This window comes from Oncorhynchus gorbuscha, linkage group LG06, assembly GCF_021184085.1.
Source record: "Oncorhynchus gorbuscha isolate QuinsamMale2020 ecotype Even-year linkage group LG06, OgorEven_v1.0, whole genome shotgun sequence".
In the NCBI taxonomy this organism is placed as follows: Eukaryota; Metazoa; Chordata; class Actinopteri; order Salmoniformes; family Salmonidae; genus Oncorhynchus; species Oncorhynchus gorbuscha.
This window is the reverse complement of record NC_060178.1, coordinates 47,122,439-47,143,023: the sequence shown is the minus strand read 5'-3', so window position 1 is coordinate 47,143,023 and position 20,585 is coordinate 47,122,439. Positions and strand designations below refer to the sequence as shown.

The window sequence follows — 20,585 nt, the reverse complement described above, 5'->3', positions numbered from 1 at the left end:
AAATACTTCAGTATTGCAAAGCTTTGTGGTCACACACACACACAGTTCATATGGTTCAGTACCCTAGGTGCAGGCTCACCCAGTGTAGTACCAACACTTTCGTCACCGCTATGCACCGTGCCTACAGACAGGTCAACTAAACTGTTTCTCCTACAACACTGACTGAGTAGTTCAGGGGTAAAGAATCTTGTTTACGATCAATATAACGATACGCCTGGTTGGCAACATGCAGAGATAGGCACAACAGATATATATATATATATATATATGGGAGACTCCATAACTGCAACCCCTGGTCAGGTCTCTAGTTCTAGCAAAGCTAAACGCACTCAAGACGAGAGATGCTCAGTTCTGGCCCTTGAAGCCAGTTACACTGCTGATTATTAATTTCCCCCCTCTTTTCAACTGGCACATCATACAGTGTATATGAAAGAGTATAGGGAATACTTCCTAAAGGAGACAGACATGTCCTGCAGAGGTAACTGTGCTGTGATTATCAGCCCTATTATTAAATGGTAACAGACCTGTCCTGAAGCCTACCATAGGAGCCCTCAGCTCAATTCTGGACACACACACAGCCAACACCCATCAGCCAGAGACCGACCAGAGAGAAAGAGAGGAATTCAAATGGAACGACAGTGCCAATAAACACTGGCTGTGCTCGCTGCAGGAGCTGTTTATCCTGTCTCTGTCCCTCTCTTTCTCTCCCTCGCTGTTGTCTGTTCCCCTCATACCTGCCAAAAGCAGGTTATTAACACACACACACCCACCCACACAAAAAAAAGCATAGACTAGACTGAATAACTATAAAAACCTATGGACCTGCTATAGGCAAAGGGGGAAAATGTGCAGGTCAAAATCACTCTCACACATATCACACACAGAGCTCTGCATAGCACTGTGGCACACGCGGTAATTGCAGAGTGGGGGAGACTGCCGAGAAAAGCTAATACAATCACCAAAACACGATTAAGACAACAGACTGGCATAAAGTGCCTGAATACGTGGCAGACAGACATGATTTACTCTCTGGGTCTGACTTTTACAGCCACTGACAGAGAGACAGACTCCTATGGTCTCACACACACACACACACACACACTTCTAAGCATTGCTTGGTGGGAGAGAGCAATCAGCTGGCTGGAAAAACCAAGTCCTACTGGGCAGTTCACACAGACACGCACACATGCACACACAGTGAAAATAAAAGTGTGGCTCTAAGCCAGTGTAACAGCATTGAAAGGGTTGAAATAATGTACAGTCACACACTAATATAATTTTGAGATGGTTCGCCCGTTGAGAGCATGATGATATAATGACAGCACTAAAACACACCAAGTCACGTGACACAGGAGAACGCAGCCTCATCAAGTCAAGAGTGGAGGATGAAAACAGACAGATTAGAGAGTAGGATATATATATATATATTATATAACAAGAGAAAAGGACAGGAAGAAAGGTGAAAAGAGATAAATCAAGAGATGTGATTTATTTTAGCAGAGAGAGGTAACGCCCTCGTGTTGGCATTGTGATGATTTGTTATAGCAGAGAGGTAACGCCCTCGTGTTGGCATTGTGATGATTTGTTATAGCAGAGAGGTAACGCCCTCGTGTTGGCATTGTGATGATTTGTTATAGCAGAGAGGTAACGCCCTCGTGTTGGCATTGTGATGATTTGTTATAGCAGAGAGGTAACGCCCTCGTGTTGGCATTGTGATGATTTGTTATAGCAGAGAGGTAACGCCCTCGTGTTGGCATTGTGATGATTTGTTATAGCAGAGAGGTAACGCCCTCGTGTTGGCATTGTGATGATTTGTTATAGCAGAGAGGTAACGCCCTCGTGTTGGCATTGTGATGATTTGTTATAGCAGAGAGGTAACGCCCTCGTGTTGGCATTGTGATGATTTGTTATAGCAGGGAGGTAACGCCCTCGTGTTGGCATTGTGATGATTTGTTATAGCAGAGAGGTAACGCCCTCGTGTTGGCATTGTGATGATTTGTTATAGCAGAGAGGTAACGCCCTCGTGTTGGCATTGTGATGATTTGTTGGTGCAGTAGTTGTCGTTATTGCCTGGGTCTCAGGCTGAATACCTGTGCCAACACTTAGCCCTCATCCATGCCCTTTCCTGGGGCCTTCATACCCCCCTAGCACCCCCTCTGTCAGATCACAAGGGTTGGGTTCAGGGCCTTTTCACTTGCACTGTACCACATGAGTCTTAAGGGGATGAATTGAAATTAGATTCATTGCTGATTTATTATGACCTACTTCTGGCTTTTAAATTCCTGAATTGACAGATCTCAAAATAGAATTGACTCCAACCCCGGAGTCCACAACATCTCTGAGATAATTCAACATGGCTCCTCTCCTGAATCTTTCTGTTTTGGGGTTTCATTTCTAATGGCAGCTTATTAAGCGGTATTAAAGTGTCGGTTGATTTGTCTCTCCAGAGTCCTTCCCGTTCCTGAAAAGTCCACCGTATTTAAAACATAAAAACAGTGGGTAAAGAAGAGAAGAACCTGGGAGTCGTCCTCCTGCGTACCTTATTGCGTTTAGCGACTGAGCCACTGTTCCATGGCCCCTACAGAAAACAACAGCCATTATAAACAGGAAGGTTTCAAGCAAGTTATAATACATAACTATATGGGCACAAAGATGTGTCCACTCTGTGACTATTCTAATGGCTATAAGATACCACGTTTAGGTGTCCATTCATTTGCTAGTAGACCAGCCCAGCCTTGGTAAGTGTCCATTAGCATCGGCCGAATCCCCAACAAACGGATGTTCCACTTTTGCATGTTAACAAACACTCCCATCTTAACTCCTCCTCCACATTTACTGGATTGGTTGAACAGTGCAGAAGAGAACCTCCCCTAACCGTTTTTTCTTCTTCTTCTCCTCATCAAGACCAGTATGTAGAGGATTTAGTTTCAGCCGTTTCTTTTACACCTGCTACGTTAGGGTTAGTGTCCATTGTTAAAGGTTAAGAGCAGTGATTGGATGTCCCCCTTCCTTCCTGTGTCTCTGAGTTTCCAGGGTAGACCCGTCGCCTTGTACCCTGGGAATGGCTGATCACTCCTACGCTTACAGCACGGCACAACAGATACGCGCGCGCGCACACACACACACATACACACACACACGCGCCAAGTCAAGGTCTCCGCGAAGAGAGATAAAAAGAGACACTGAGGCAGTCAGAAAAAGAGAGACACCGAGGAAGATAAAAACACATCAGTTACAGCAACGCTGTGTGCAACGCTGTACAGTTTCCCCCCACTTGAAGAAAGACACAGAGAGATAAAAACACAGAGAGAGAGAAACCCGACTACACAGTGACTGGCCTTCAACAAGGCAGACTGACTGATTGGCCATAAAATACAAAAGCAGCTCATATATACATTACAAACAATGTACAGATTATTAGTCAATAAACATTTACACATCAACTGAGAAGAGAGTAATAGTTCATAATTAAGGCTTGAAAAAGGACAAAAGCGACATAACGGTGTGTGTGTTTACCAAAGTCGTACAACACTAAACCCGAGACTGTGTGTATGCACTGTAGGGGTTAGGAGTTAGGGTGCAGGAGGTCAGGGAGAGGGAGGCCGGGGGGTCATAGGTCATCTCTAGATCCTCTTCTTCTTGAAGTAGTCAGCGTACTGCCCCCCTAGCCCCTGGGAGTGCTGCCCCACATACACGCCCTCTGATGTCATATTCTGCACTGCCAAGTGAGGGTACTCCCGCTTCTGCCCCCGAGCCTGATTCTGAGAGACAGAGACAGAGACAAAGAGAGACAGAGAGAGAGCGAGGGAGGAAACGGAGAGAGAGAGAGAGAGAAAAGACGATATAAGATTGAAGGGTGGAGAGAGACAAAGTAAACACAACTACTTACTGTAAGATCCAGACCCCTCGCTAAACCTTCTCCATATACCGTCCCAACCCCAGACCTGACTGCATGTACATATACCGTCCCGACCCCAGACGTGTCTCAACCCCAGACCTGACTGCATGTCCATATACCGTCCCGACCCCAGACGTGTCCCAACCCCAGACCTGACTGCATGTCCATATACCGTCCCGACCCCAGACGTGTCCCAACCCCAGACCCGACTGCATGTACATATACTGTCCCATCTACTTCAGTCCACTGAGCACAGTATATGGTTGAGACAGACTACACCCAGACATGGGGTATGTGTCCCATTTCTGGTCTGATCTCACTACCTGGGTCCCCAGTGTTTGCATCTTCGCTGGTAGTGAGAGGGGAAGAGGAGGGAAGAGACGGGAGGAGGTGGTGGAGAGTGTGTCCGTATAAAATAGAGTATTATTATGTCAGTATTTTAAGAGACAGAGTTCAGCTCAAGTGTCTGGGTAAATCCTCCCATCTGCTCAGCTCAGCTTGTCTCCTAATGTCCTTCTCTCACACTTCACACGCTCAGGAAGTGGGACTGGTGCCTCGCACTCATACTACTAGTACAGCCTGCAAGGAAAATGCCTCTAGCAACATTTAATACACTATATATACACAAAAGTATCTGGACAACCCTTCAAATTAGTGAAGGTGGCTATTTCAGCCACACCCATTGCTGACAGGTGTATAAAATCTAGCACACAGCCATGCAATCTCCATAGACACACAATGGCAGGAGAATGGCCTTACTGAAGAGCTCAGTGACTTTCAGCGTGGCACCTGTCATAGGATGCCACCTTTCCAACAAGACAGTTCATACATTTTTGCCCTGCTAGAGCTGTCCCAGTCAACTCTAAGTGCTGTTATTGTGAAGTGGAAACTTCTAGGAGCAAGTGGTAGGGGACACAAGCTCATAGAATGGGTCAGCCGAGTACTGAAGAGCATAGCATGCAAAAATGGTCTGTCCTCGGTTGCAACACTCACTACCCAGTTCCAAACTGCTTCTGGAAACAACGTCAGCACAAGAACTGTTCGTCGGGAGCTTCATGAAATGGGTTTCCATGGCCGAGCAGTCGCACACAAGCCTAAGATCACCATGCACAATGCCAAGTGTCGGCTAGAGTGGTGTAAAGCTCGCCGCCATTGGACTCTGGAGCAGTGGAAACGCATTCTCTGGAGTGATGAATCACTCTTATTGGACGAATCTGAGTTTAGCAGATGCCAGGAGAACGCTACCTGCCCAAATGCATAGTGCCAACTGTTTGGAGGAGGAGGAATAACGGTTTGGGTCTGTTTTTCATGGTTCGGGCCCCTTAATTCCAGGAAAGGGAAATCTTAATGCTACAGCATCCAATGACATTTTAGACGATTCTGTGCTTCCAATTTTGTGGCAACAGTTTGGGGAAGGCCCTTTCCTGTTTCAGCATGACAATGCCCCTGTGCACAAAACGAGGTCCATACAGAAATGGTTTGTCGAGATCAATGTGGAAGAACTTTGAGAGCCCTGACCTCAACCCCATCGAACACATTTGGAATGCAGACTACGACTGTGAGCCAGGACTCACTAATGATCATTGGACTAAGGCTGAATGGAAGCAAGTCCCAGCAGCAATGTTCCAACATCTAGTGGAAAGCTTTCCCAGAATAGTGGAGGCTGTTATAGAAATTGCACACACATTTTAAAAGCCTGTTATGTTAAACGGCCCTTTAACATAGACCACATATACATTTCTATAAATCACATTTTTTATAATGAATAAAGACCTGCTAAAGTGCCCGAATTCTGCATTTTGACATGTCCCTTTGCGCAAACAAAGCAGTTGATTCTCCCACTTTCATACTGGAGTCTGGCCATAATGAGTAGTGCACTGTCTGTCTCTAACAAACAACAAAATCTGGAATAAAATCACCATCATGCGACTTACATAGTAATACTGGTTCCATTCGCTGGCCGCTTGGGCTTGGGCGTGGGCACTCTGAGTGTGTGTGACAGGGCTGGGTGGGAGTGTGTGTGTGGAGGGAGGTGGCACGGTCATGAAGCCTGGCATCATAGGGATGGAGCTGTAGGCTGGCAGCACCGACTGGGCACCACTGTTACTGACCGCATGTAGAGACACACCCAGCGGCTTACACACGTCAGCCTCCTGGGGGGGAGCAAGAGAGCAAGAGTGAGAGAGCGAGAGAACACACACATAGTTACTGACCGCACAGAGAAACCCACACAGGCTTATTCGCATCCGCCTCCTGTCATTTCACACACAGATACAGCAACACTCTTTGACACCTCCTGTGACGCGACACCTACTCTGGTGTGGAAGGACAGCCTCTCCCAGCAGGATATCCATGTCCTGGGTTAGGGTAGGGGAGTGTCATCATCTCCATATAAACACACCAGCATCTAAAGAGCACAGGCCTTCCACACCAGTGGCTCACTGACATACTACTCGGATGAATTACACCCCACGAGGGGTACGAAGGGGGCAGAGTGGGGGGATAGACTCAGGGAGGGGGGATAGGATGGAGCAGCTAAGGTGGACGAGTGGAGGTCACTACAGTTAACCAGAGAGAGACGTGGCAAGGATGGGATACACAGTGTGAGCTGGGTTATTAGACTGGGACAGTGTTAGATGTAACCTGGGACATGTGGTCCAAGCTACAGGCTAAGTGCTGATGGTAATGTATATTACATCAAGGCTATACTACATCTAGAGAAGGAAGGGGTGTGTAATGACGTGCCCTTGCGCATAGAGAGGCTAGACTGGTGTTATACACCGTCTGGGACATTGGATTGGAGGTGTGGACTGGGGGAAGGTTTGGGGAGTGTCGGAGGCTCGGCATGGGATTGTGTGCTCTGAAGGACAACGGCACTCTGTACTAACAGTGACATAGTGCACAGTAGTGTACCTTGGTGGGTTCTCTGTTCTGGTAAGCCTGGGGAGGTGGCTGGGTCACGGGAGGCTGAGAATAGTACTGACTGACAGCCTGCATGTAGGAGCTGTAATCCCCATAGGACGGCGCCGCCGCCTGCTGCTTGGACACAACACAGATAATGTTACACACACAGGCTTTTATGACACACACACAGGCTTTTATGACACACACACACACACACACACACACACACACACACACACACACACACACACACACACACACACACACACACACACACACACACACACACACACACAGGCTTTAAAAACACACACACACACAGGCTTTAAAAACACACACACACACACGCTTTAAAGACACACACACACACACACAGGCTTTTAACACACACACACACACACACACACACACACACACACACACACACACACACACACACACACACACACACACACACACACACACACACACACACACACACACACACACACACACACACACACAGGCTTTAAAAACACACACACACTTTTAAAGACACCAAGGAGACAGAGGAGGAAGGTGATAGTTTTTCCTGAAGGGTAACGTTTTGTATTTGATGACATTAGGAGGGACATGTGTGACTATGTGTGCCAGAGATGGCGTCTTCACACCGACGTCTTCACAGTTTGATCCCACACCGCTATGTCGTGACCGCGAGGGGCCAGCCACGGTGTGTGTGCTTGTATAAAACTGCACTACTTCCCCCACCTTGCTTTACAGTATACAGTGTACTGCCCTCCACGTTGCTTTACAGTATACAGTGTACTGCCCTCCACGTTGCTTTACAGTATACAGTGTACTGCCCTCCATGTTGCTTTACAGTATACAGTGTACTGCCCTCCACGTTGCTTTACAGTATACAGTGTACTGCCCTCCACCTTGCTTTACAGTATACAGTGTACTGCCCTCCACGTTGCTTTACAGTATACAGTGTACTGCCCTCCACGTTGCTTTACAGTATACAGTGTACTGCCCTCCACGTTGCTTTACAGTATACAGTGTACTGCCCTCCACGTTGCTTTACAGTATACAGTGTACTGCCCTCCACCTTGCTTTACAGTATACAGTGTACTGCCCTCCACGTTGCTTTACAGTATACAGTGTACTGCCCTCCACCTTGCTTTACAGTATACAGTGTACTGCCCTCCACCTTGCTTTACAGTATACAGTGTACTGCCCTCCACGTTGCTTTACAGTATACAGTGTACTGCCCTCCACGTTGCTTTACAGTATACAGTGTACTGCCCTCCACGTTGCTTTACAGTATACAGTGTACTGCCCTCCACGTTGCTTTACAGTATACAGTGTACTGCCCTCCACCTTGCTTTACAGTATACAGTGTACTGCCCTCCACCTTGCTTTACAGTATACAGTGTACTGCCCTCCACCTTGCTTTACAGTATACAGTGTACTGCCCTCCACCTTGCTTTACAGTATACAGTGTACTGCCCTCCACCTTGCTTTACAGTATACAGTGTACTGCCCTCCACCTTGCTTTACAGTATACAGTGTACTGCCCTCCACCTTGCTTTACAGTATACAGTGTACTGCCCTCCACCTTGCTTTACAGTATACAGTGTACTGCCCTCCACCTTGCTTTACAGTATACAGTGTACTGCCCTCCACGTTGCTTTACAGTATACAGTGTACTGTCCTCCACCTTGCTTTACAGTATACAGTGTACTGCCCTCCACCTTGCTTTACAGTATACAGTGTACTGCCCTCCACGTTGCTTTACAGCATACAGTGTACTGCCCTCCACGTTGCTTTACAGCATACAGTGTACTGCCCTCCACGTTGCTTTACAGTATACAGTGTACTGCCCTCCACCTTGCTTTACAGTATACAGTGTACTGCCCTCCACCTTGCTTTACAGTATACAGTGTACTGCCCTCCACGTTGCTTTACAGTATACAGTGTACTGCCCTCCACCTTGCTTTACAGTATACAGTGTACTGCCCTCCACCTTGCTTTACAGTATACAGTGTACTGCCCTCCACGTTGCTTTACAGTATACAGTGTACTGCCCTCCACCTTGCTTTACAGTATACAGTGTACTGCCCTCCACCTTGCTTTACAGTATACAGTGTACTGCCCTCCACCTTGCTTTACAGTATACAGTGTACTGCCCTCCACGTTGCTTTACAGTATACAGTGTACTGCCCTCCACCTTGCTTTACAGTATACAGTGTACTGCCCTCCACCTTGCTTTACAGTATACAGTGTACTGCCCTCCACGTTGCTTTACAGTATACAGTGTACTGCCCTCCACCTTGCTTTACAGTATACAGTGTACTGCCCTCCACCTTGCTTTACAGTATACAGTGTACTGCCCTCCACCTTGCTTTACAGTATACAGTGTACTGCCCTCCACCTTGCTTTACAGTATACAGTGTACTGCCCTCCACCTTGCTTTACAGTATACAGTGTACTGCCCTCCACCTTGCTTTACAGTATACAGTGTACTGCCCTCCACCTTGCTTTACAGTATACAGTGTACTGCCCTCCACCTTGCTTTACAGTATACAGTGTACTGCCCTCCACCTTGCTTTACAGTATACAGTGTACTGCCCTCCACCTTGCTTTACAGTATACAGTGTACTGCCCTCCACCTTGCTTTACAGTATACAGTGTACTGCCCTCCACGTTGCTTTACAGTATACAGTGTACTGCCCTCCACGTTGCTTTACAGTATACAGTGTACTGCCCGTTACAGTATACAGTGTACTGCCCTCCACCTTGCTTTACAGTATACAGTGTACTGCCCTTTACAGTATACAGTGTACTGCCCTTTACAGTATACAGTGTACTGCCCTTTACATATACAGTGTACTGCCCTCCACCTTGCTTTACAGTATACAGTGTACTGCCCTTTACAGTATACAGTGTACTGCCCTTTACAGTATACAGTGTACTGCCCTTTACAGTATACAGTGTACTGCCCTCCACGTTGCTTCGGTCAACGTGCCCGTTTGTTATGATTCTGTCCCAAAATCAGTGAACACATAATGGAGTATTTGAGCAGACAGTCAATGCACCTGTGTGTGCTCCTTGGCGTAGTCCACAGCTTGGCTCTCCTGGGGGGCGGTGCTGTAGCTCTGGGCTTGTGCTTGGTAGTGCTGGTACCACTGCTGAATGGCCTCCTACGACACAAACACAACAACATTACATTATTACACACACACACAGTAATAGTATGGTAGCTGTAGATGTGTAGTGTGCTGCATGTTGTTTTGGTAACATTGGATTACTCATTTCCATTAAAGCATGTTTGGATTTGATTTGAGTAGAGGGTGGTAGATGAGAGAGTGGTAGATGAGAGAGAGGAGAGCGAGAGAGAGAGAGAGAGAGAGAGTGGTAGATGAGAGAGTGGTAGATGAGAGAGAGGAGAGCGAGAGAGAGGAGAGCGAGAGAGAGCAAGAGAGAGAGCGAGAGAGAGAGGAGAGCGAGAGTGAGGAGAGCGAGAGAGAGAGAGGAGAGCGAGAGAGAGAGAGAGAGGAGAGAGAGAGGAGAGCGAGAGAGGAGAGAGAGAGAGAGAGGAGAGCGAGAGAGAGAGCAAGAGAGAGAGCAAGAGAGCGAGAGTGAGGAGAGCGAGAGAGGAGAGCGAGAGAGAGCAAGAGAGAAAGAGAGAGAGAGGGAGAAGAGAAAGAGAGAGAGAGAGGAGAGCGAGAGAGAGAGCAAGAGAGAGAGAGCAAGAGAGAAAGAGAGAGGAGAGGGAGAAGAGAAAGAGAGACATCTCTATATGGTGTTGCAGTGCGAGGGAGTAGAGCACCAGATGGAACAGAATATACACAACTATTCAGTCTCTCTCTCCATCTCTCACTCTCTGTTTCTCTCTCTCCACCTCTTTCTTATTCCTCCTTTCTCTCTAGATAATTCTCATCTCTCATCTTTTTACCTCCCTCTCCACCACAACCCCCCCCCCCTCCATCTCTCTAACACATGACAGATTTGTGAGGACGTGCAGAAACAACTTGTCCCTATGAGGAAGTATGGAGGACTGTGCATGGGCTCAACAGTTTGTTTGTGTTTGTGTGTTACCTGTGAGTATGCCTGGCTGTAATGGCTGTAGTCTGCAGAGGTATCTGTGCTGTAGGGCGCTGGGGCGTGAGAGGTGGAGGGTTGGGAGACAGGTGGCATAGCACTGCTGTACATCCCAGCCAGAGGCTGTCCTGCCTGCGTTTTACTGGCCGCCGGGGCTGCACCACGGAGCAAACAACCAGAGAATACAGTCAAATTCACGTAAAAAAAGGGGGGGGGAATCTGTTAAAGTTAAATCGACTTCCATTTTTTAAATATATATATATATATATATATATATAGCAAACCCCAAGAATCTTAAACAATAAGCGTGCATTCCTCCCTTCACTCATTGTTTCAGACTGCATCATACCCGGGAATGTGTGTCTGCCTGTGTACCTCACCTTGCATGACCATGCCAGGTAACACACTAGCTAGATTCAGGTAGGGGTTGGAGGGCAGCTTCATCTCTTTAGGAGGTTCACCCAGAAGAGAGATATGACAGCTGGGAGCCTGAAGACAGAGATGACCTTTCAACTTTACCACATCATTAAACCAACCCGTTTGATTTCTGAAACGCACGCCATACTAAATCCACATGGATGCATTCAAACAATATACAGTGCCCTACAGATGTCCAAGTCACAATGCTGTGCACCCTTGGATACTAAGTGTGGCCTGCCACCCTGCGCCACCATCATCCCTCTATACACTAGCCTTACGCCACCATACAGCCTTGTGGAACTGCGTCCTTTTATCATGTCAAGATCCTATGACTCATATCCATCCCATTAAACATACTTCACAGTGGCAGTCGAATGCCGGTGCCTGGCAGCCACACACACACACACACACACACACACACACACACACACACACACACACACACACACACACACACACACACACACACACACACACACACACACACACACACACACACACACACACACACACACACACACACACACACACACACACACACACACACACACACACACACACACAGTGTTAATTACTGTGCTCATGGGGGGAGCTGGGCTCCGTTACCCTGTGGCTCCTGTAAGAGGTTCTCCAGAGTGGGAACGGTGGGACAGGAATAACAATGAAACTCAGAGGTGTGCCATCACACACAGAGAGAGAGAGAGACAGAGCTGGTGGGCAGAGGAGAGAGCTACCGGTATCTCAGTCAGTGCCAGCTCTAGAGCCTGTTGTATTGTTGTGCTGTGTCTGAGCTCTATACTCACTCCACTAGCTTCGGTGCTACTGTGGCTGTATTGGCCGAGCTGGTGGGCCCCTGGGGCTTTGGGTGGAGGGGGGCCCAGCCCCGGGCTGCTCATTCCCAATGAGTAGCTCTGTCCCTGGTGCTGAACGTGCATCGTGGTCCCAGGAGGCGCTGGCTGCCTGTCAGAGGCTGCGGTGGAGATGCAGGCCCCGTTCAGCTCCCCTCCCCTGGCTATACCCAGGTGTGCCCGCGCCTGCAGGTAGGGCATCATGCCCGCTGCTGACACCGTGGCCTGACTGGACGCTGGCAGGGACTCCTGACCCAACTCTGTGGAGGAGAGAGAGCAAGGATAGAGGAGGAAGTCGGAATGTCACACCAGAAGCAGATTCATTCGCAGACTGGCCCATCTGCTTCTGTCGGTCACTTTACTTCCTGCTAGCCTACAATACACTACAGTCAAAGTAAACACAGTATGGTACGCCTGCTGTGCTCAGACTATAGGTTTCTCAACATTCTCATTTTTACTCTACTATTAAATCCCTGTTAATACAATGTGCAGCACAATGTAGCCAACACAAAAACACCATTATCTAGCCGGGAGCAAGTGAAGATGACATGAACTCAGGTTAAAGGCGTTACGGAACGGAGCACCTCCTACAATAACATCTATTCACCAGCAGCAGAATGCCACCCCCCCTCCCACTCCGTTTCATCCTGCAATCCCCAGATTTCATTCATTCCAACTGCTTATATCCCTGTAATGAAGGACCTGCACAGCCCAGAGCAGTCAGACATTATGGGCCTGCAACAAACAGCACAATACCAGCAAACACAGATAAATGGACAACATCCCCCAGCAGACGAGACTCATTTCAATACATTTCCATAAATACTGACTTTGTCATTTGGAGGATTTGAATTGCAAATGTAGGGTTGTCTGGTTGAGAAGAACAGTCACAGACACACGAGGTGGTAGGTGGTGCTAAGGGGGGGGGGGGGGGCCGTGGGTCTTCCGGCGCCGACAGAGATGGCCGCCTCGCTTCGCGTTACTATGAAACTATGCAGTTTTTTGTTTTTTTAACATGTTATTTCTTACATTAGTACCCCAGGTCATCTTAGGTTTCATTACATACAGTCGAGAAGAACTACTGAATATAAGATCAGCGTCAACTCACCATCAGTACGACCAAGAATATGTTTTCCGCAACGCGGATCCTGTGTTCTGCCTTACAAACAGGACAACGGAATGGATCGCATGCAGCGACCCAAAAAAACGACTCCGAAAAAGAGGGAAACGTAGCGGTCTTCTGGTCAGACTCCGGACAAGGGCACATCGCGCACCACTCCCCAGCATTTTCTTGCCAATGTCCAGTCTCTTGACAACAAGGTTGATGAAATCCGACTGCAACGTTCTTTGCTTCACGGAAACATGGCTCACTGGAGAGACGCTATCCGATGTGGTGCAGCCAACGGGTTTCTCCACGCATCGCGCCGACAGAAACAAACATCTTTCTGGTAAGAAGAGTGGCGGGGGCGTATGCCTCATGACTAACGAGACATGGTGTGATGAAGGAAACATACAGGAACTCAAATCCTTCTGTTCACCTGATTTAGAATTCCTCACAATCAAATGTAGACCGCATTATCTACCAAGAGAATTCTCTTCGATTATAATCACAGCCGTATATATCCCCCCCCCAAGCAGACACATCGATGGCTCTGAACGAACTTTATTTAACTCTTTGCAAACTGGAAACCATTTATCCGGAGGCTGCATTCATTGTAGCTGGGGATTTTAACAAAGCTAATCTGAAAACAAGACTCCCTAAATTTTATCAGCATATCGATTGCGCAACCACGGGTGGTAAAACCTTGGATCATTGTTACTCTAACTTCCGCGACACATATAAGGCCCTGCCCCGCCCCCCTTTCGGAAAAGCTGACCACGACTCCATTTTGTTGATCCCTGCCTACAGGCAGAAACTAAAACAAGAGGCTCCCACGCTGAGGTCTGTCCAACGCTGGTCCGACCAAGCTGATTCCACACTCCAAGACTGCTTCCATCACGTGGACTGGGACATGTTTCGTATTGCGTCAGATAACAATATTGACAAATACGCTGATTCGGTGTGCGAGTTCATTAGAACGTGCGTTGAAGATGTCGTTCCCATAGCAACGATAAAAACATTCCCTAACCAGAAACCGTGGATTGATGGCAGCATTCGCGTGAAACTGAAAGCGCGAACCACTGCTTTTAATCAGGGCAAGGTGTCTGGCAACATAACCGAATACAAACAGTGCAGCTATTCCCTCCGCAAGGCTATTAAACAAGCTAAGCGTCAGTACAGAGACAAAGTAGAATCTCAATTCAACGGCTCAGACACAAGAGGCATGTGGCAGGGTCTACAGTCAATCACGGACTACAAGAAGAAACCCAGCCCAGTCACGGACCAGGATGTCTTGCTCCCAGGCAGACTAAATCACTTTTTTGCCCACTTTGAGGACAATACAGTGCCACTGACACGGCCTGCAATGAAAACATGCGGTCTCTCCTTCACTACAGCCGAGGTGAGTAAGACATTTAAACGTGTTAACCCTCGCAAGGCTGCAGGCCCAGACGGCATCCCTAGCCGCGCCCTCAGAGCATGCGCAGACCAGCTGGCCGGTGTGTTTACGGACATATTCAATCAATCCCTATACCAGTCTGCTGTTCCCACATGCTTCAAGAGAGCCACCATTGTTCCTGTTCCCAAGAAAGCTAAGGTAACTGAGCTAAACGACTACCGCCCCGTAGCACTCACTTCAGTCATCATGAAGTGCTTTGAGAGACTAGTCAACGACCATATCACCTCCACCCTACCTGACACCCTAGTCCCACTCCAATTTGCTTACCGCCCAAATAGGTCCACAGACGATGCAATCTCAACCACACTGCACACTGCCCTAACCCACCTGGACAAGAGGAATACCTATGTGAGAATGCTGTTCATCGACTACAGCTCGGCATTCAACACCATAGTACCCTCCAAGCTCGTCATCAAGCTCGAGACCCTGGGTCTCGACCCGCCCTGTGCAACTGGGTACTGGACTTCCTGACGGGCCGCCCCCAGGTGGTGAGGGTAGGCAACAACATCTCCTCCCCGCTGATCCTCAACACGGGGCCCCACAAGGGTGCGTTCTGAGCCCTCTCCTGTACTCCCTGTTCACCCACGACTGCGTGGCCACGCACGCCTCCAACTCAATCATCAAGTTTGCGGATGACACAACAGTGGTAGGCTTGATTACCAACAACGACAAGACGGCCTACAGGGAGGAGGTGAGGGCCCTCGGAGTGTGGTGTCAGGAAAATAACCTCACACTCAACGTCAACAAAACTAAGGAGATGATTGTGGACTTCAGGAAACAGCAGAGGGAACACTCCCCTATCCACATCGATGGAACAGTAGTGGAGAGGGTAACAAGTTTTAAGTTCCTCGGCATACACATCACAGACAAACTGAATTGGTCCACTCACACTGACAGCGTCATGAAGAAGGCGCAGCAGCGCCTCTTCAACCTCAGGAGGCTGAAGAAATTCGGCTTGTCACCAAAAGCACTCACAAACTTCTACAGATGCACAATCGAGAGCATCCTGGCGGGCTGTATCACCGCCTGGTACGGCAACTGCTCCGCCCTCAACGTAAGGCTCTCCAGAGGGTAGTGAGGTCTGCACAACGCATCACCGGGGGAAAACTACCTGCCCTCCAGGACACCTACACCACCCGATGTTACAGGAAGGCCATAAAGATCATCAAGGACATCAACCACCCGAGCCACTGCCTGTTCACCCCGCTATCATCCAGAAGGCGAGGTCAGTACAGGTGCATCAAAGCTGGGACCGAGAGACTGAAAAACAGCTTCTATCTCAAGGCCATCAGACTGTTAAACAGCCACCACTAACATTGAGTGGCTGCTGCCAACACACTGTCATTGACACTGACCCAACTCCAGCCACTTTAATAATGGGAATTGATGGGAAATGATGTAAATATATCACTAGCCACTTTAAACAATGCTACCTTATATAATGTTACTTACCCTACGTTATTCATCTCATATGCATACGTATATACTGTGCTCTACATCATTGACTGCATCCTTATGTAATACATGTATCACTAGCCACTTTAACTATGCCACTTTGTTTACTTGTCTACATACTCATCTCATATGTATATACTGTACTCGATACCATCTACTGTATGCTGCTCTGTACCATCACTCATTCATATATCCTTATGTACATATTCTTTATCCCCTTACACTGTGTATAAGACAGTAGTTTTGGAATTGTTAGTTAGATTACTTGTTGGTTATCACTGCATTGTCGGAACTAGAAGCACAAGCATTTCGCTACACTCGCATTAACATCTGCTAACCATGTGTATGTGACAAATAAAATGTGATTTGATTTGATTTGACCCAGCCCAGGCCACTTACCGATGGGGGAGTCACCCAGCAGACCTTTGCCCAAGGTCATGTGGGCTGGAGGTCTGAGACCCAGGGCTTTCTGTAGGAGGAGACGAGAAGGGTCACCCAGCAGACTGGATACCTAGGGAGGGGAAGAGAGCGAGAGGAGGATAAAGGAAAACAGGCAGGGAAAGAAAGACGACAAGAGGAGGTGATGAATTGAGTGAGAGTGTAGAGAGCAAGCGAGAGGCGGATGACGGGAGGAGAGACGTAGCAGAAACGTAAAGGAAACGATGGGTGAGATGATGCAGAGATGGATAGCGACTTCACGACTCCACCGGCGCGGCACCACTTCCGCGTACCCACTGAGAGCAGTACTACCACTGCTGGAGCTAACGGAGCACATTAAGAGACCTCTCTCTCTCCTCTCACACGCTCTCTGCATACGGCTACGATGCCACAATGTGCTTTTAAAAACGGCATCAAATATGCAGGAAGCCCAGAGTTGTGCAACGAATCTCTTCGCTGCTGCAGCACACAGGAACGTGCAGGAAATACAGAGTCTCTTTGGGAACTGAAGTTTCAATGAGAGATGTGAGAATGATTACTGACGCAAACCAATCCTTTCTGCACGGAACCCATTAACTGTGCAGAGTAGGTTTTCCCTAATGTTGTGATGTTTCATTTCAAATGACTGACAGAGGCAGCCAGCCAAACACACACACACACATGTTGTCTCACATTGCTGATGTGCTTGTCTTTGATGTGTAAGAGCTGCTGCTGGGCCAGCTGCATGTGCAGGAGGTTCTGCAGAACCAGCCCGTTCCCCAACATGGCACTCTGGGAGAGAAACAGGGAGGAAAACCAGTACACACACATATTTAGAACATACTGTAACACACGTTGCTACATTTCTCCCTGTAACCCAGTCTCACCTGCTGTACCTTCCCCAGTTGTAGCAGGGCTGCTGTGAGGGGGGGTCTGAGGAACGGAGAAAGGCTGGGGTGCCGCCCGTACTTCCCTGGAGATGGAGAGGGGCGAGGGAATGGTAAAAAACGATTCATCTTGGAGGATAACGGAAGCTAAATAGAAAAAGATGTCTTTATTAAACAGCTCAAGAAAGTGTTTCTCGGGTAAATTGTACAGAGCTACGGCGCACCTGAAACAGAGCATGGGACATGGCACTGAGATATAGTCTTAGCCATAACTCCAGCTAGTGACCCTCGACCCCCTCAGAATAGATGTACGCGTCAAAGCTAATGGTAGCGACCGCCAGAATAGGTAGAAAGTTTAACATTTAATCAGGGGCTAATTTTAGACTTCGTCCCAATTGTGTGTTCTTCTTTAAAGAGCCAGCCGCTCAGCCTCCACTCCCTCCTGCTCTCGTCTGTTCTGATGGAGGCTGAGAACAAGCTCATTATAACAGATGATTAGGCATTCATCAAAAAGAAGCCTGCGTGGAATTGATTGGACGGGACATGCTGTTCAAAAGGCCACGCCTATCTTTCACAGAGAGGAAGAGACAGATACAAATCTCCCTGATAAAAGACATGCTAGCAAATAAGTTAATGTCATTTACAATAGTCCTCCAGGGAAGAGTCCAGCTAATTGCTGCCTGCCTGGTGTGTGTGTGTGTGTGTCACCTCCTCGTTTCCCAGTGTGGTAGGGCCTCATGAGGACCTGTAGGGTTGCTGGGTTGGTCATGCTGTTCAGTAGCTGGGCCAGGTTGGGCTCCGGCAGTAAGCCCTTCTTACTACTCAACATCTGCCAACACACACGCACACAGCACACAGCACACGCACACGCACACGCACGCACACGCACGCACGCACACACACACACACACACACACACACACACACACACACACACACACACACACACACACACACACACACACACACACACACACACACACACACACACACACACACACACAAAAGGGAAAGGTTAGCACGGCTTGCTCTATCTCAGACAGTGTGGTGTAGTGTAGTGACAGTGTAGTATTGTAAAACGTGGTGATAGTGGTGGAATCGTGATGGTGTCATATAATTCTGTGTGCTAGTTTCTGTTTCTGTGTGGAGCCTGGGATCTCCTCATTAGGCGGTTCCTGATGGCACCATGGTCACTTGTTTGCAGCAGGGCACCCATCTGCTACTGGAGAACAGGGAGGGAGGGGGAAAGGGAGGGACAGAGAGGAGGGGAGAGGCAGGGAGAGAGGGAGAGGGGAGGGAGAAATCTAGCAGGGCTTCAGGTCTGCTCCTTGCCCTACCGCAATGTGTTTTCTGTGAGCCACTAAACCAAGTTAAGGGGTGTGGCTTCCCACTGGGGGTCGGGGAGGAGATGTGGGGGAGTCCTCTCCATATGTCACCATATGGAGCTTCAGCCAGGGGATAGAATGGGGAGGGTTGTGGCTCGGTTTCGGCCAGATTCCCAGCCAGAGGGCAAGGAAGACAACACACGAGCTAAACTCCCCGAGCTTGGTTCGACAGTACACACGTTGGAAATCAAGAGCCTCAAATATTCCCCGCTCATTATGTGACGGAAACTGATGGAACTAGAAATGCACCTGCAGGGCTGAGCTTAGCAGCACAGTACAGCCCGCAGACAGCGACTCACAGAGTAGACGTTCGCAACAACATTACCAAGATGATATTTACCCTTCAAACTAAGTTCAGCTGAATTCAGGCATTACTACCTCTGATGGCGTTTTAGCCATACAGAGTGTGTATCATACAGATTGTATGTTAGTTGGGTATTGAGTGAGACAGGTTTGTCCCCGAAGCACAGCTTGATCTGTCTCTGACAGCGTCTGTCAGAGGGGGAAGAAGAAAGGAGGGTCTCTCTCTCTCTCTCTCTCTCTCTCTCTCTCTCTCTCTCTCTCTCTCTCTCTCTCTCTCTCTCTCTCTCTCTCTCTCTCTCTCTCTCTCTCTCTCTCTCTCTCTCTCTCTCTCTCTCTCTCTCTCTCTCTCTCTCTCTCTCTCTCTCTCTCTCTCTCTCTCTCTCTCTCTCTCTCTCTCTCTCTCTCTGAAAATGTCAGTGCGCATCAGTGTGTTTGGTTGGTTGCTGGCTGGCTGGTTCCTTCAAGCATCAGAAAGCCTGACTCCCACACAATCACACCAGAGAGAGGGAAGGAGAGTGAGGGAGGGATAGAGAGAAGAAAAGAGGAGGGAGGGGGGGGGGGGTTCCATCTGGTCCTGTGTTCACACTCAGTTTCACAAACTGAATAAAATGACAGGAGGAATCCTCCTCTGAGTACAGTGGCTCTGCTCTCTCTCCTTCCAGGGTTCTCTTGTCGCTATGGTTTCTGTCTGCATCTCATTCATTCTAATATGTTCAAGAGAACGAGCCCAAGGAATGCTCTTCCACAGGACGAAATAGGATGTCAAATACTCAACCTTAAAGCACTGTTCACTGTCTGAGTGTCACGCAGAATGTAAATGTACAGTGCATTCAGAAAAAACTAGAATATATCGAGAGAACGGGGTTCAGAATATTAAGGATCAATGAAAGAAAGCCACCTAAATGATCAATGAAAACATGCAGTGCATTCAGAAAGCCACCCCTAAATGTACAGTGCATCATCAATCTAAACAATACCCCATAATGACAACACAATACCCCATAATGACAACACAATACCCCATAATGATATAATGACAACACAATACCCCATAATGACAACACAATACCCCATAATGACAACACAATCAAACATGCAGTGACATTCAGAAAATGTACCCCATAATGACAACACAATACCCCATAATGACCCTTTTTAATGACCACAATTAATGTTACAACACAATACCCCATAATGACAACACAATTACAGTCTAATGACAACACAGTACCCCATAATGACAACACAGTAAAATGACGGATGAAATAAATGACAACACAGCAACTCATCAATCTACACACAATACCCCATAATGACAACACAATACCCCATAATGACAACACAATACCCCATAATGACAACACAGTACCCCATAATGACAACACAATACCCCATAATGACAACACAATACCCCATAATGACAACAC

The 20,585-nt window shown here is 48.0% G+C and overlaps 1 protein-coding gene across 4 annotated transcripts in view; it reads right to left on the bottom strand.

The window, feature by feature from the left end:
• Positions 1-2,308: 2,308 nt before the first annotated feature.
• LOC124038027 (ribonucleoprotein PTB-binding 2-like) overlaps positions 2,309-20,585 on the bottom strand; it is a 95,948-nt gene continuing 77,671 nt past the window's right edge. The window contains exons 5-15 of one of the 4 annotated variants that reach the window (XM_046353391.1): positions 18,179-18,299; positions 17,471-17,556; positions 17,277-17,375; positions 16,566-16,677; positions 12,109-12,413; positions 11,266-11,374; positions 10,883-11,040; positions 9,880-9,984; positions 6,812-6,937; positions 5,833-6,051; positions 2,309-3,761 (exon numbers count right to left, since the gene is read on the bottom strand). In XM_046353391.1, the coding sequence (XP_046209347.1) occupies positions 3,624-3,761; positions 5,833-6,051; positions 6,812-6,937; positions 9,880-9,984; positions 10,883-11,040; positions 11,266-11,374; positions 12,109-12,413; positions 16,566-16,677; positions 17,277-17,375; positions 17,471-17,556; positions 18,179-18,299 (1,578 nt within the window). In that variant the 3' untranslated portion in view covers positions 2,309-3,623. The remainder of the gene's footprint in view (positions 3,762-5,832; positions 6,052-6,811; positions 6,938-9,879; positions 9,985-10,882; positions 11,041-11,265; positions 11,375-12,108; positions 12,414-16,565; positions 16,678-17,276; positions 17,376-17,470; positions 17,557-18,178; positions 18,300-20,585) is intronic. The other 3 variants (XM_046353392.1, XM_046353393.1, XM_046353394.1) reach the window with 3 other exon arrangements.